Source organism: Neomonachus schauinslandi, chromosome 5 (assembly GCF_002201575.2).
Source record: "Neomonachus schauinslandi chromosome 5, ASM220157v2, whole genome shotgun sequence".
Taxonomy (NCBI): Eukaryota; Metazoa; Chordata; class Mammalia; order Carnivora; family Phocidae; genus Neomonachus; species Neomonachus schauinslandi.
The window spans coordinates 83,487,614-83,505,407 of NC_058407.1; the positions used below are offsets into that span (position 1 = coordinate 83,487,614).

Consider the following 17,794-nt stretch of genomic DNA (forward strand, 5'->3'; position numbering starts at 1 on the left):
TTATTTTTTTGAGGACCCTCCATACTGTTTTCCAGTGAGGCTGCACCAGTTTGCATTCCCACCAACAGTGCATGAGGGTTCCATTTTCTCCACATCCTTGTCAACATTTGTTGTTTCTTGTGTTTTTGATTTTAGTCATTCTGACAGGTATAAGGTGATATCTCATTGTAGTTGTGATTTGCATTTCGCTGATAATGAGTGATGATGAGCATCTTTCATGTGTCTGTTAACCATCTGTATGTCTTCTTTGGAAATATGTCTGTTCATGTCTTCTGCCCATTTTTCAATTGTATTATTTGTTTTTTGGTGTTGAGTTGTATAAGTTCTTTACATATTTTGGATACTGACCCTTTATTGGATATGTCATTTGCAAATATCTTCTATTCAGCGGATTATCTTAGTTTTGTTGAGTGTTCCCTTCACTGTGCAGAAGCTTTTTATTTTGATGTAGTCCCAATAGTTTATTTTTGCTTTTATTTCCCTTGCCTCAGGAGACGTATTTAGAGAAATGTTGCTATGGTTGATGTCAGAGAAATTACTGCCTCTCCTCTCTTTTAGGATTTTTATGGTTTCAGGTCTCACATTTAGGTCCTTAATCCATTTTGAGTTTATTTTTGTGTATGGTGTAAGAAAGTGGTCCAGTTTCATTCTTTTGCATGTAGCTGTCCGTTTGCCCAGCACCGTTTGTTGAAGAGACTGTCTTTTTTCCATTGCATATTCCTGCCTCTTTTGTCAAAGGAAAAAAGATATTTTAATGACCTTTCGAAGATGTTTTAATTCACTAATTATTATCCTATGACAAGCACACATACAAATAAAGCAATAAATATAAACTGCTTAAAACTATTATGCTATGCGAAATAAGTCAGTCAGAGAAAGACAAATACCATATGATTTCACTCACAGGTGGATTTTAAGAAAACATTTTTATTTTAAATTAGAAATAATAAAGTTTAATCCAGTCTCTAAATATGTAACATTATAGATAAAATGTTTAAGCAATATTAATGAAAATCAAATATATTAGAGAAAATAAAATATTAAAAAGTGGGTTCATTATATTTTGGTAATTTGATAAGGTTTTGTGGGTACACTCTAAAGCTGTAGTTTGCCAAGAACTTACAATGTGCCAGGCTTTTTGCTATGTGTTTTATATGTATTATCATATAAGGTTTATTTTATTGTTTCCATTTTACATGTAGAAACTGAAGCTGAGACATGTTAAGTGACCCGTTCAGATCTCCCAGCTAACAACTGGTTCCAAGCTGAGATTCCAAACTGAGTCAGAATTTGCACTCAGACCTTTTGAACCAAACTCTGAATTTACCCACTTAAACCGCATTGCCTTTCCTCTCAGATTAAGTAATACATCATAGAATGATTACAGCACTATAAAGTTTCTCCCCTGGTATGTCTGAAATAGCTGGCATAGTACATACGGAGATTCCCATTGTGTTTTTCTTTTTTTTTTTTTTAAAGATTTTATTTATTTATCTGAGAGAGAGAATGGGAGACAGAGAGCATGAGAGGGGAAGGGTCAGAGGGAGAAGCAGATCCCCCGCTGAGCAGGAAGCCCGATGTGGGACTCGATTCCAGGACTCCAGAATCATGACCTGAGCCGAAGGCAGTTGCTTAACCAACTGAGCCACCCAGGCACCCCTCCCATTGTGTTTTTCTTATGGAAATGGATGAATGTGTACTCAGCTGCTTTTATTGATAGGACCCAAGTTGTTTCAAGGTCGCTAGATAGGGAGGTTGAGACATAGGTGCTCTCAGGCACAAGAGGTGCCAGTGAACCTGGTACAGTTTTCTGGTAGGTAATTCAGCAATGTGGATCAGAGGCCTTAAATATGTGCTTATTATCTGACCCAGCAATTCCACATCTAAGGATTTATTTTAAGGATATAACTGGACAAATGCTGAAGATTACATGTGTCAGGTCAGTGACAGCATGAGGAATCCTATGTGGATGGGTTAGGGACAGCAATCTTGTTGAGAGGTGGTCTTTTTTTTTTTTTTTTTTTTTTTGAGAGAGAGAGTGAGGGAGGGAGAGCACAAGGCGGGGGAGGGTCAGAAGGAGAAGCAGACTCCCCACTAAGCAGGGAGCCCGATGTAGGACTCAATACCAGGATTCTGGGATCATAACCTGAGCCAAAGGCAGATGCTTAACTGACTGAGCTACCCACGCGCCAGAGAGGTGGTCTTGAAGAGGCTCTTGCACAGTGCTTTAATAAAATTAAGCAAGCTTTATTTTTGTCCAAAGAGAAAAATAGAGTGGGTTGGTCCTTCCTTCCCTATTCACCTTCCTGGATTTGCCACAATTCAAAGATGTTTATAGCAGCATTGTTTAACATAGTGACAAATTGGGAACAACCTAAAATATACACAGTAAGGAATTGGTTAAATTTTGAATCACCTATCCAGTGAAATAGTACACTGGTATTAAAATAATGATGGAAAGATGTCCATAATATCATGTTAAACAGTATGAGTAAGATGATCCCATTTTGGTTAGAAAGTAACAAACAACTGTTTAGGATGAGAGGTCTCAGTCATCGAGGGCTGAGAAATCACTGTGGGTAATATCTGACTATCTCTTAATGTTATTTTGAACTGAGATTAGGGAGACTTCAAAAATCCTGTGGTCTGTCTTCTGTGTCTTAGAATCATGAATTTTCACAAACTGCCTTAAAAAAAGACCTATTATTTCATTTGGGCCTGGCAAGAAGAGAATCTTTCCCCATCTTTGGCTAAAAGTTTCTTAAAACATATATTTTTCTGAATAAGATTTATACTTCTCTTTAACCTCCCATCCTGAATAAATATAAGATGCCTAAGACCCTGCCTGAGTTCTAGAGTTTAAAATGCAAACTGGCTACAAGCAAGCCAAGTGTGGCTCTCAAATGTATTTTATTCAGCCTTTTCAATTAAAAAAATTATTTAAAATATATTGCCAACATTAAAAACTAGGAGATTTCACATAGAATTTTGTAGCACTTGGATAAAAAATTAGAATATCTGGCAGCACTGGGTCCTATGCTCATCAACAGGGTCTGAGGAGTTCCTGATCTTTTTGGTTTTGTCATGTATCCTTTGTTTACCACAGTCCTTAGCATTCCCTATTGCCTTCCATCAACTTCTCTTATGCTCCTTGCCTGGATTCTGTAGGCATTTGATTTTGGAACTCCTGTGTGCTAGACTGTGTTAGCTCAGATGTGTATCCTTAACCTTTACACCAGTGGTCTGAAATTGCTAACAGATTTGCTTCATTTGCTTATATTCCTGGCATTTCTGGATCAATCAATCAATTAATCAAAACATCTTTGTACTTACTATGGCCACTATCTAATGTCAGAGGTTAAGATTTACAAGACATGATTTATACCTTTGAGCAACTTATTCTCCACTTGTGGGGGATGAGTGTATACATAAAATGGGTAGCAGATAGTACTAAATGCTAAGGGTCTAGAGTGTCAGTTAAAGGGAGTGACATTGCTGTAGGGTTCTTTTTGTGACAGTGGGTAGGATTGTGGATGCTGATCCCTGAAGATAAGGTTGGTCAGGGAAAGTTCTGGAGAAGGAAGACATTAAGTTGTATTTGAGAGGTGGTGGGTTACAGACTTCATTGTTCACATGAATTGTGTAGGGGAACTTCAGCTTCTCCAACTCTACCCAGAGCTGAAGTGGGACCAAGAATATGTATCTTTTCTACGCATTTTAGGGTGATTCTGTTATATGTGGGCCACATGATAAAAAAAGGGGAAAAGATGACTCAAGCAAATAGGGTAAAATAAGCAGAGATAAGAGTGTGAGTGGAAAATTTAGAGACTATAAAATTCAGCTGATTCGAGGCTTATATGTGCAAGCCCTGGGAGATGATTGAGGGAGCGATGCAGGGAAGAGAGGAATGCTCTAGGAACAACTTCTTTTCCTTTTTCTCACAAGGAAGAATGACAGATACTTTTTGTTTTTGAGGGAGACAGAGACAGAGTGCACACATGGGCAGGGATGAGGGAAGGGGCAGAGAGAGAGCCGAATGCAGGCTTCATCTTACCACCCTGAGATCATGACCTGTGCATAAATCAAGAGTTAGTCACTTAACCGACTGAGCCACCCAGGTGCCCCGACAGATACTTTTTTATAAAGGGGGGTGGGGTGGGGAGAAAGCAGAAGGAGCCAGTTATTCTCAAAGAAAATATTCGCTGCTTGATTTCTTCATTTTGTCATGGAATAGTTATATATGAGACAATACTAGGTTTGCTTTTTTAAGAAATTAATAATTTAATAGTTAATTATCCAGCAGTTGATCCTGGTACTGTTGTTAAGGTGCTCAGTCAGTTAAATTGGATTAACAGTTTAATAGTCTGCTGCATTACTGAGTAATTGCACACTCTTTATGGTTGAAAACGAAATAGATGTCTTAATTCACTCCACATTTTAGTGCAACAAACATTAAGCTGGAGGTCAGGGGTTTTGCCCCAGTACTTCATAAAAGGCCTAGTATATGTTTGTTTGGAACCCAATAAATACCTGCCAAATATCTTTAACTGAAATGTGCTTGATATTTGTAGTTCTTGATTTCCAGGTTGAGGGGGGGGGAGTTTGATTAGATTAGTAGTTTTCTGTACCATCAATTTCCTTGGGGTGTCTAAGTGTCACTTTCAGAAATAAGAGGCACCAAGAGAGGTGCCCACCTGCACCTCAAACAGCATCTTCTCGTTTGTTTTTCTATTTTTGTTTTTTAATGGAGATTTTCTGCATAAAATCTTATTTGAAAAACAACAGAAGACTTCCATTGTGAAACAAAAGAACATCAACAATAATAAGTTTGAAAGTCTCTGAAGTACTGAAGAAATGATTTGATTCAATTTCACATATATTTACAAGCTGCTGTGCACAGCTTTAACACATAATTCTCATGACTCATTGAGCATAAATGAATTCTTATGTTCCTCTGATCTGTTTCAGTTTTTGAGCAACCCTTGAACTTGTAGAGGATCTTATTGGACATAATACCTGCAGACACTTCATGGTTCTTAAGGGTGAAAAATGACTTGGTAGGTAGATAATAGGGTAGGGAGAGTGAGGGGAGGTAGGGGAGCAGGCATTGTAGCAGCCTCAACAAATGTAGGGAGACAAGAAATTCAGGCTGTTTTGGAGGAGAAGCACAGTAAATAAAATGGTGTGGAGGGAATATGGAGTGTGAGTCTAGGTGATGTGGTGTGAAACAAGAAAGAACAAGGAGTTTGGGGTGTTGGGTTCTGAGTGCCTCAATGAAGATCTCAAATGTTTTTGTCTATGGATGGTGGGGCAAAAATGGTACATTTTGTACATTCTTTGTAGGGGAGTGACTTGCACTAGATTTTGTTTATTTAAAGATTTATTGAGGGATAAGCAATATAGAAAGAACTGTGCATATTGAATGTGCATAATTTTATGTGTTTGGACATGTGCATCACTTTTGTTTTGGAAGAAAAACTAGTACATGAGAGTGAAGGATAGATGGTGGACAAGAACTAGAATCCGACAATAGTAGTAAGCCATGACAAAATTTTTGCAATGAGGTGAGGCTCCAGGGTGGCTCAGTGGGTTAGGCTTCTGACTCTTGGTTTTGGCTCAGGTCATGCTCTCATGGGTCATGATCTCATGGGTCATGGGATTGAGCCCTGCCTCGGGCTCTGCCCTCAGTAGGGAGTCTGCCCCTGCCCCCATGTGCACATGCTCTCTCTCAGTCTCTCTCTCAAATAAAATAAATCTTTAAAAAAAAATTTGCAATGAAGATGGAAAGAGGAGAGTAGAAGAACCTCTGCAGAGGTAGGTGATAGGGTGATACTGAGAGAAAATGACTCCCAAGATTTCTAGGCCGTGTTCCTGAGAAAATATCGGTCCGTTAAAAATAAGGTAACAGTATTGATCACTTACTTAGTGCCAGGTGGAACTCATTTAATCCTCACAACTGTCTGAGGTGGGTACAAATGAGAACACTAAGGCACTGAGGTTAGATAAGTCACCAGTGGTCATAGAAGAAACGTTAGGTCAGGACTCAGATATGGTCAGGCAGGGCTTGAGGGCAATGCTTCTCAATAGGAAGATGTACTGTATTTGCAGAGTAAGATTCTCAGGAGTTGAGAATGCAGTCTAGCAATGAATGGCATGAACTAGGTTCCTGCTGCTGCCGCCGCCGCCACTTTGTGCTCTACTACTAAGAATCACTGGAGGCTACCTTTGAAATGTTGTGCATACCCTTCATAGTCCTTTCCTTTCCACCATGAAAAATCTCCCCTGTTTGCGAACTGCGGCCAACCTCTGGCCTAAAGTAGAGGTATGGGCCTTCCTTGCTGCCTTGGCATTCATGGGTCAGAAACAATGTCAGTAACAAATTTCAGTTAACTGGGAATTGATTATGAAACATTTAATGAATCTGCTTAATGGTCCCATGAACTGATGTAATATTTGGCTTCTAGGGGTTGTGTCCCAACTATAGATTATATGTGAAAAATACGTAATACTCCTTGGAATGCTTATGTATTATTTTTTATAATGGATTGAATCAAACATTTTAATGGAGAAATAGTACCCAACACATAAATATATCACATTATTCAATTTCCAGAGATGCATCCTGTGTAGAAAGAATATTAACACTGAGTTTATCTTTTTTAAATCACCATTTTATTAGTGGAATGGGGAATACAAATCTTAGCATCAGCTTTCTGGAAATTCACTTTCATGTAATTGAAGGACAATGAAAGGTCTTTGAATGGTATGGATGTGCAAATATTCTATAATTAGTACTTATATATCCCCAGGAAAAGTTTTGGGGAATGTTTTTTAAGGGTTCAATAATTAAGTATCTATACTGAGAAGCATTAGTCTCTGAAATAAATTAACTAATTACTAGATATTTTCATCATAAAAATGCTTACACATGCAAAGTAAGAAAACAGCAGAAATTTCAATTTGGATTTCCAAGGGGCTAGTTAAATGACTGAAAAAGCAAATACATATTTGCTTATTTACCAGAAAGGACCAAAGCTGCTTTTGATTCAGCTGCATCTTGTCATTATTTTGCCTGTTAGCTGGATGCCATACTTACTAGGAATTTGCTTGGGGGAAGTTGTCAGTCCTTAGTTGAAATAATAAAGTGGGGTACAGAGATAAAGAGATGTGCATCTGAAGAATATTGTTGGAAGGTTGGGGGCTTAATTGATGCACTGGTTAGAATGTAGTTAGGTCCTTGAGCGGACAGTGCAATTAAATATGTCAAGGAGGGCATAATTAGATGGGTGGCTGAATGGTGTAATTACATTCATAAGAGGGGGGCTGTAATTAGACGTAAGACAGGGAGTGTATTTAGATGCCTCAGTCGAGGATATAATTAACATATGGGTGAGAAATTAAATTACGTGTGTGGGTGAAGCATAATTATGTGTGGGAGTCCATGTGGATATGTGGGTAAGGGTACATAGAAATGAATGGGTTGGACTATAATTAGAAGTACAAGTTCATATTCCTATGGACAAAAACCTGAGATTTTCATCAATAAGGGCAAGCATATGTTTTGACATAATGAGTAATAGTCGCTGGCATATAGCGACAGCCTTTCAAGCCACTTCAAGGGTTGCAAATCAAAAGCTCTGCTTTTCTGTTAAGATTTGAGACCCACATCTAACATTGATAGTGATTCCTCTTCTTAATAATGGCACTTGGTAGTGTTCTGAATACTGAGTGGTCTGGTAATTTTTCTAGCTTTAAAACACAACTGCATGACATGGAAGACTTGTTCCCTTTCCTATCAAAGAGAAGTGTTTGGAGGGGGTAGTCGGGCGAAACAAACAAACAAAGAGTTTTCCTTTGAGTTGTGAAGCGTGAAAATAAAAGTCCAACTTTTTTAGCTAAAAGAGTATCAGCATAAAGTTCCGTGTGTAACAAAATAAGGAAAATTTAGCTTGATAGCTTCACTTATTTTTTTAGTTATAAAATAATATTTATTTAGAAATATTTATGGCATTCTCCCTTTCTTCTCCTCTCACCCCCCAATATGAAAACAACCAAGCAAGGAATGTAGGTTACAGGTGAAACAGGAACAGAAGTGGTAGAAGGAGGCTAGAGAAAGAAGAATCTAGAGCAAGGTAGATGCAAAAGTTATTTGGTGCATCTGGAAACTTACACTGAAGCAGTGCGAGGTATGATTGTTGTCATTAACACTGAGTTTATCTTTTTTATCTGATATATCTGAGATATCTTAAGTTTAAAACAGTGGACTATTTTGTTGCCGTCTTCAAAAGCAAGAGAGTATTTAAAAATACTACTTTGTTGCTTAGATAAGTTCTTGAAATTAAAGATATTTCATTGGCCATTAGTTTGCTTAATCTGATTCAATCTATTACTCAGTTCTCGTGTCTGGGCACTGCAGAGCCTCCTCTTGTTTGTTCAGAGCCTAGATTGTTTCTGGCCAAGCTCCACTATGGATAGAATTGTCAACCTTAAAAATAAAGTAGCCAGTTATTTTACCAGGAAAATGAGTTTATATAGGAATAGCAGAGCACTTGCAATTTGGGACATGCAAACTGTAATAAACCGTAGACAAGTCTGGAGAACAAAGGAGAGGGGGGTTTGCTTTTAGAGAGGAAAGGAAGGAGTTGAGAGGGGTGGTTCTGAATGAAAGTTCATTGGAGGAAAGCAAGAGTTCAGGTTTGTGGTAACTTCTCATTGTCTGGGCCGTTGCTGGGCTAGGACAAAATCTTCTTTTTCCTCCTGCTGGGGTAGGAAAATAAGCTTCCTCCTGCCCAGGTAGGTAAAGTATGTTGCAAGTAGTGATACAGGGTTGAGAGCTCCTTCTTCAGGACTTCTCAACTCCATTTTGAATGAGGTTTTCCTTTACTCATTTTCACAGAATCCAAGTGGGTCACCTCTGGGATTTTAAACTTTTTGGCTTCCTGGTACTCCTAGTAGAAGCCTAGATATAAGGTTAGTTTTTTTTTCATAACTTGGATGTAGGGACATTATAGCCTGCCCCCAATATCTGGTTTTGCCCTATAGTGGTTCTATAGAACATTTTTTATTCTTCAATTTTTATTTCACATCAATGCATGATGCTAATTTTTTACATTGTAGACATGCCTCAAAGACTATTGTAAATTAATTTGTATCAGAGGTGTTTTTACTAAAGTGTTGTGTATTCCTGTAAAAATAGTTACTGCAGCATTGTTTAATCCAGTTCTCTATCTGCTAAGTGGTTGACAGTTTTTCTTTTCTCCATGTGCCTCCTCCCCTTCCTGCAGGACAAGCTCAGACTCTAAAAGGGTTAGTGACTGACGGTGGTTAACTCACTTCCTCGTAGAGATAGTGTAATTATCATTCAGGACATCTAGTTATGTCTATGGGATAGAAGATGAGTAGGCACAGAGTGTCCTCATGTTAGTAATTGAAGTCACTGGCCCTTAGTGCTTTGTTGTCTTGTGTGATTGCACATGAAGAGGAAGAAGTGAGGCATCTTGCTTTGGAAATGACTTTGGTAAATAATGCTTCATTCACTTAATCAAAAAACCATTCTGGGATGCTCTAGAGCTATTTACATAAGGCACAAAAAACATGGCTTAAATTCTTCAGATTTTAATAGCATTCTTCCAGAAGTCATATTGTAAGCCAGGAATAATTTATCAGGTGGTATTTGTAATTTGCTTCTGAAAATGTCTTCTAGCCTGTAATAAGTCTCTTCACCTTCATTTATGCCATAAAACATTAAAGACCCTAATTTTTGTCCTTTTTTCCTTTCAACTTTCTTAAGATTATTTGATAGACCAGAAATCTCAACTACTTTTCTTATGCCTAAAAACTTGAGATCTCAGGTCTCAGGGTCACTTCCTCATAAAGATGTCCTATAACTATAGCACTCTCTACTTTCCTATTATATTTATTAAATTCTGTTTTTCCTGTTAACATGTTAGCTCCATGAATGGGGTACATGTCTATTTTGTTCACCAGCATATTCTCAGTATACACAGCAGCTTCTGGTCCATCAGAGGTGCTCAACAAATAGTTGTTGAGTGAAAAGGTAAGTTGGACATCAGGCTATTTAAGAAGAGACCCAAGCAATGTAGGCCATGGGCCATGATAAGGATAAGGGATAACTCAAAAAACAAAATTGGCGATGGCTTTATTCATTGGCTCTTATTTAGAGAGTGGCAGGGCTCATATCTGTTCTTGAAGTTTGGAGATTAAATTATATATCCATTGTGACACTAAGAAAATTCCACTTTAGGGGTGCCTGGGTGGCTCAGTCGTTAAGTGTCTGCTTGATCATGAGCCCCACATCAGGCTCCCTGTTCGGTGGGAAGCCTGCTTCTCCCTCTCCCACTCTCCATGCTTGTGTTCCTGCTCTCACTGTCTCTCTCTCTGTCACATAAATAAATAAAATCTTAAAAAAAAAAAATTCCACTTCAGGTAAGGTACTGGTGAAAACAGATTAGATGTTCAACAAAAATCTGATTAAATAATTAACATATTAAACAAAGAGTCGATTATCTGCTCTGTGCTTACTTGGGGTATAGAGTGTTGAGCAGAAAAGATAGGCTCCTTGCAATGATTCACACAAAAAAATGTACATTTAAAAATTCATTAAATTCGGGTGCCTGGCTGGCTCAAGTTGGTTAAGCGACTGCCTTAGGCTCAGGTCGTGATCCCCAAGTCCTGGGATTGAGTCCCGCATCGGGCTCCCTGCTCGGCAGGGAATCTGCTTCTCCCTCTGACCCTCCTCCCTCTTATGCTCTCTCTCAAATAAATAAATAAAATCTTTAAAAAAAATCATTAAATTCATTGATTCATAGAAGTAGTTGATATATCCTCAAAGGCCAATGATAAAAAATATTTTGTTCAAGACCAATATAATTCTTTGAAGTTGAAAGTATCCCACCCAAAGATAAACTACGTATTATAGTACTCTAACAATATACAGATACATTTTTTCCTAGAGAATTAAATTTTTTAGTATATACTAATGTGCTAATGCCATATATAGGATTTCAGAGTTTCTGATGATGTTCAATGCCTCACCTTATTTTAATTCTCATAATCATACTGGAAGACAGATGGGATAGTTATTATCATGCCTGACTTCCTGTGAGGCACTGAGAGTTTGAGGGGACTGGCAATCCAGAATATGAATTCCAGATGGTTAATATAATATAGTCATTAAGAAGATGGCCATTAATAGATGGGGCAGTGATAGGCAAAAAAATTTGGACAAAGATCCATCAGGTGAATTAGTGGTCCAGCAATATTTTGAGCTCATCCATATGGTTGATCTGCCTAATTCATTCTTTCATTTAGAGAATATTTTTTTGTTGTTTGTTTTTTTTTAATTGAAGTGCGGTTGACACACAGTGTTACATTAGTTTTAGGTATATAACATAGTGATTCCACAAATCCATCCATTATGCTATATGCTCACCACAAGTGTAGCTACCATCTGTCTGTCCCTATATAATGCTATTACAATACCATTGATTATATTCCCTATCTTGTACCTTTTATTCCCATAACTTGATCATTCCATTACTGGGAGCCTGTATCTCCCAATCCCCTTTACCCATTTTGCTTATTCTCCCAGCTTCCTTCCCTCTGGCAACCATCAATTTGTTCTCTGTATTTATGGATCTGTTTTTGCTTTTTGTTTCTTTATTCATTTGTTTTGTTTTTTAGATTCCACGTATAAATGAAATCATATGGTATTTGTCTTTCTCTGTCTAACTTATTTTCACTTAGCATAATACCCTTTAGGTCCATCCATGTCACAAATGACAAGATGTTATTCTTTTTTTTTTAATGGCTGAGTAATATTATGTTGTGTGTGTATGTGTAGGTATGTGTGTGTGTGTGTGTGTGTGTGTGTATACCATGACTTCTTTATCCATTCATATACTGATGGACATAGAGTAGTATTTTTTAAGGTTAGCAGGAGGAGTTTTATAGTATACTATATTCTCAGACCCAGTAGACATTTTCTGGCAGGGATACAAGGAGATACATTTGAAAAGAAAGGATGCAATGCCTTAATAAAAAAATAGTCTTTGCCAAAATAGGAATATTCATGTGGAAACAGATGACCAAAAGTTCTTTCTAGGTACTGTACCCCAGAAGGAGAACATTGCATTCACATATTCTGGTAGGCACTGATAATTGCCAAGCTGAGATATTCTGTATTTAAAATAGCACAATGACAGTATTATATCAATTAGTTAAAATTCCACAGTGTTTTCTCAGTTAAGTTTTTCCTCTCTGTAAAGCTTTGGTGAGCTGTTATTGTGCCCAGAAGAGTGTGTATGTAGGCACTTGAGAAATATTTATTGAAATGAAATTGCTTGTGTGAGGGCCAGCAGTTGACCAAATGGAGAAGTAGCAAGCAAATATTAACAGAAAAAAAGAAATGGCTCCCCCCATCCCTGGCCTTTAGTTCAAGAGCTTTTAAAAAAAAATTTTTTATAGTATATGAATATAATAGTTACATTTTACAATTGTTAAGGTAGAGTTAGACAAATCACTCTATTATCATGTTTCCCCAAACCCCTGGAATCTCAGTATTTTGTGGCTTGAACAAGTCAGTAAACTGTGCTAGAAGGAGGAAAGGGATGAAAGAAGAAGGGAAGGAAGAAAGAAGAAGGGAAGGAAGAAAGAAGAAGGGAAGGAACACCGTACCAGGAGCTCAAGGAGATGTATGTACAACATCTCATATAATCCTGTGATATTAGCCCTCTTTAGAGACAAGAAATGGAACACTGAGGGGTTGGACAGCCTGCCCTATAGTCCCACAGTCCTACAACCTGGAAGTTAGGAGGTAGGAGGCACCTAGCTTTTTTTGTTGTTGTTAAATATTTGTTTATTTCTTATATATAGGGAGAGACTGCGCATGAGTGGAGGCAGGGGCAGAAGGAGATGGGGAGGGAGAAAATCTCAAGCAGATTCCCTGCTGAGCACAGAGCCTGACACTGGGCTTGATTCCACAACCTGAGATCATGACCTGGGCCAAAATCAAGAGCCCGTTGGCCAACCGACCAAGCCACCCCAGCACCCGTGGAGACACCTGGCTTTATGTTGCTGCTGCTACTTCTGCCCTTTCTCAGATATGCTGCTTCTGTGCCCAGATTCTTGCCTGGAAGCCTGGGGTTGCTAGTCAGTCTGGTTCAAGAACTCTTTTTTTTCTTTTCTCTTTTTTTTAGATTTATTTATTTTAGTGGGGGAGGGGCACAGGAAGAGGGAGAGAATTCTCAAGTAGACTCCCTGCTAAACATGGAGCCCAACACGGGGCTCAATCTCAATGATTTTAGAATCATGACCTGAGCCGAAACCAAGAGTTGGATGCTTAACCAACTGAGCTACCCAGGCACCCCTCAAGAACTCTGACAACAGTGAGGGAGGGTTTAAGTTGGCTTTTACAAGGCAAACTAAATATTATTATTATTGTTGTTGTTACTATTAATTATTATTATTATTTTATTATTTGGGGGGGGAGGTAGAGAGAGAGGGAGAATCCCAAGCAGGCTCCACGCCCAGCACAGAGGCCAGTGCAGGGCTTGATCTCACAACCCTGAGATCGTGACCTGAGATGATATCAAGAGTCCTATGCTTAGCTGACTGAGCCACCCAGGTGCCCCACGGCAAACTAAATATTAGTTGAGCATGAATGAGCCCACACTCTTAAAATAACTATATACAAATAGATATGCAAATAAACATGTATAACTCACTGAGCTCAGATCAGACTTCTTCTTTTTTTTTTTTTTTTAAGATTTTATTTATTTATTTGACAGAGACACAACGAGAGAGGGAACACAAACAGGGGGAGCGGGAGAGCAAGAAGCAGGCTTCCCACTGAGCAGGGAGCCTGATGTGGGGCTCGATCCTAGGACCCTGGGATCATGACCTGAGCCAAAGGCAGATGCTTAACGACTGAGCCACTCAGGCGCCACTCAGATCAGGCTTCTGTCTACACTGTGAACCAAATCTATCCTTGTTAAGTTACCAAGTGACCTTCACGTTGTTAAATCCAGGGGGCAATTTTTAGCTATTATTTACTTTATTTATTAATCTATTTATTATTGCAAATCTATTGCATTTGCTACCATTGTCCCCCTTCTTTTTTGAGAAACCTTTTTTTTTTAACTTGTCTTCCCAGACACCACACTTTCCTGTTGTTTTTTTTTTTCTGCCATTTTATTGGCCACTCCTTAGTCTCCTTAGTGTCCTGACTTCTTGTTGGAGTGTCCCAGGATTCAGGTCTTTGACCTCTTCTCTTTTCCGTCTACACCCATTCACCATCTAGTCTCCTAACTTTAGTTCTCTACTGTATGCTGATCACTCCCAGCTTTCTCCAGGAAAGACCAGTTCCCTGGATGTATTCTCATATTTCAGTTGCCTCCTTGACACTGCCATTTAAATGTCTAAAGGAGATGTCACACATGACATATTTAAAATTGAACTCCCAAGCATTTTCCCCAAAACCTGCTCCTCTGTAATCTATACCTCAGTAAATGGCAGGTCCATCTTTACAGCTGTTTTAGCCAAAACCCTTGGCATCATTCTGAAATTCCTCTTTTTTCTCTTACTCTATTTCCATTACATCAGCAAATCCTATCAGCTTTTCCTTCAAAATATCTCCAGAATCTGCTCACTTCTCACCATCCCCACTGCCATTACCCTCATCCAAGCCACCAGAATCTCTAGTCCACTGTTACAGGAGACTCCTGACTGGTTCCTTTCTTTCCACCCATGGCATCTTGTAGCCTGTTCACACAGAGACAGAGTGGTTGTTCCAAAATATGGCATAACGTCACTCCTTTGCTCTCCCTACCTTGACTTGATGTTCACCTTGGAACAAAACCCAAAGTCCTTATCATACCCTTCAAGGCCCTACAGAATTTGTTCTCCGGTCTCTCCACCAGTTAACTCTGATTTTTTCTTCTACTTGTCAATCCCCTGCTTACTCATCTCCAGACACAATGGGGTCTTTGCTCTTCCTTTTGTACCCCATGAATGTTCCTTCCTCAAGGTCAGCAACAGCAGTTCCCCCTGGATGTCCATAATGCCCACCACCTCATTTTCAAAAGGATTTGCTCGCATGTCTCCTTTGAGGTCTTCCCCAGCCACCCTATTTGAATTGCAGTTCTTCAAAAGCCATTTCCTGATTGTTTCATGCCAGTGATTTGTTTCTCCCCACAGCCCATATCGCCATCTGACATACTGTTCATTCCACTCTTTTGTCTTTACTCATGAGAATGTAAGCTCCATAGGAACAGGGATTATTACATATGTCCCTGTCACCCAGAACAGTGCCTGGAACATAGTAGGCACTCAGTAAATACTTGTGGAATAAATGAATAGCTAATTTGAGCATATAAACTTAAATCTACATCTAACATAGATCTAACCAATGTATTTCTTTTTTTTTGCACTTTTATTTTTTTATATATAAATATATTTTCTTTTTTAATTTAAATTCAATGAATTAATATATAATGTATTATGTTTCAGGGGTACAGGTCTGTGATTCACCAGTCTTATATAATACCCAGTGCTCATTATAACACATACCCTCCCCAATGTCCATCACCCTGTTCCCACATCCCACCACCCCTTTCCCCTCCAGCAACCCTCAGTTTTTTCCTAAGATTAAGAATCTCTTATGGTTTGACTCCTTCTCTGATTTCATCTTGTTTCATTTTTTCCTCTCTTCTCCTATGATCCTCTGCCTTGTTTCGGTAGATCTAACCAATGTATTTCTAATGTTGACTTTAAACCCTCCTTAGGACTGACTGAGGAAAATGCCACATATAACCCTGGATCAATCTGGACATGTTAGAGTGCTGGCCTTTGCCTGTCTTTCTTCTCTGTATCCCTCTCTGGAGTTCACTAGACTGTTCTCTGTTGCAGTCATGCAGGGAATTCTTAATTGTCTGTGGGCAAATGCTTAGACTTTACCATTTAAGTACTGTATCTTTATCAACTATATTTTCATAGCACTGGCTGTTCCTTTCACATACTAGAAATAGAGGAAGTAAAATTTTTTCTTGTGCTGCATTAAGTGCCGACCTCAGCTCCTAGTGATCACACAGACTCTTGGAATTTTATTTTCTGGTTTAATTACTTTGGGCCTATGTGAAGCTCTTAGAGTATATATTCATGTATTTCATTTATTCTTCTGGTATAATCCATATTTGCTTCAAATTCATGCAGAATGGCCTACTTAATATCAGAATGGTTATTTTATGTACCAGTTCTATAGATGTAAGTTCTTCCTCCAAAGAACTGCAACCAATAAGTATTGTTTCAGCAAGCAGGAGATTCTGTACTTCGTGGTTCTTGCTGACCCAGCTAAAAGACACTGAATGACGCATTTCACTTCCAGGGGCTATTGCTAGGTTTTGACAGTCCCTGGTACTATAAATAGCACTTCAGGGAACACTCAGGTACACTGGACATTTTCTTTGCAGTTCAGTTCAATGTTTGCAGAAAGAAAGTCACATGCTGTCTGGTTTGCACAAGTCCCTTGCCCCTTAGCACCTCCCAAGTTCTAGACAGACCCACCCAGAGTGTACATTTTCTCATAAACACAGCATTTACTTTCAGCATACTTTATGCCTTTGTTTATACTGCTTCTCTGCCTGGCAAAATCCTGTTCATCCTTTAAGATTCATCTCGAGTGAGAAAGCTTTCCCTGAGTTGGCTTGGCAGAAATTTGCCCTTTTCCTCCTGTGTGGGATTCTGCACAGCACTTAGAGCATACATCTTCTACAACAATTTCAGCATTACATTAGAGTCTGTTAGATAAGTTTCTATGTTCATAGTCCCCCTACATCCCAAACTGTGAGTCCTGAGGCCTGTGACTTTTGGTATCTTTTTGTATTTACCCCTAACAGCATAGGCAACACTCAGCCACTGTTTGTTGAGTGAATTGCAGATTGTAGGAATGAATGAAATTGCATTCAGATAGGGAGATAGAATCCATTTGAGCTTGTTCCCAGTTTAATGCCTTTAAAACTAATCCTATGCTTAGTATGGATTTTTCTCTTTTCCCTAGCAGCCACTCTCTACAATGTACATGGTCAGTTTGATTCAAAATATGTTATATTTAAATACTAAATACACTTCAGGGAATTAATTTTTTTATTATTTATTTATTATTTTTTTTTTAGTTTCAAAGGAACAGGATAGTTTATTCCTTACAGACTTCTTGGCATCTTTCTTTTTCCATGCTCTTTTGGTCTGCCCAGTCTTCAATCAAATTCTTCCAACGGGTCTGCTGTAAACAATGATTTTGTGAGCGGTTGTGTGTTCTCTGCAGTGAAAACCCGCCTTGTTTTCTGTTGCTAGGCAACCCCATTCCAGCTGCCCTTGAAGAAATGCGCGGTGGTGGGAAATGGTGGGATTCTGAAGAAGAGTGGCTGTGGCCGTCAAATAGATGAAGCAAATTTTGTCATGCGGTAAGAGAGAGCACCCACAGCGCGGCCTCTGCCTTCTCTCCTTTTCCCTACCCCTTCCACAAGCCCTGGGGCCTTTCAAAGCTAGTCACTTGTGATTAATCAGTTGTAACTGCTCTTTAGCTTCCCTTCAAGTTCATATACAAGTGAGTGTAGGAGAGGGCCAGGGAGCAAGGGAACATGCCCCAAGAAAGTACAAAACCAAGAAGGGCTCAGACGTCCTGGGGAGACCCAAAAGTAGAAACACTTAGATTTTGCTTTAGATTATATAGTCGGGTGATAAAAACTTCAAAGATTGTTTATAAATAAACGTTTTCATT

The 17,794-nt window shown here is 38.8% G+C and overlaps 1 protein-coding gene across 1 annotated transcript in view; it reads left to right on the forward strand.

The window, feature by feature from the left end:
* Window positions 1-17,794, forward strand: part of ST8SIA1 (ST8 alpha-N-acetyl-neuraminide alpha-2,8-sialyltransferase 1) — a 143,363-nt gene that overhangs the window by 67,978 nt on the left and 57,591 nt on the right. The window contains exon 3 of the mRNA XM_021690711.1: window positions 17,368-17,477. Within this exon, the coding sequence (XP_021546386.1) occupies window positions 17,368-17,477 (110 nt within the window). The remainder of the gene's footprint in view (window positions 1-17,367; window positions 17,478-17,794) is intronic.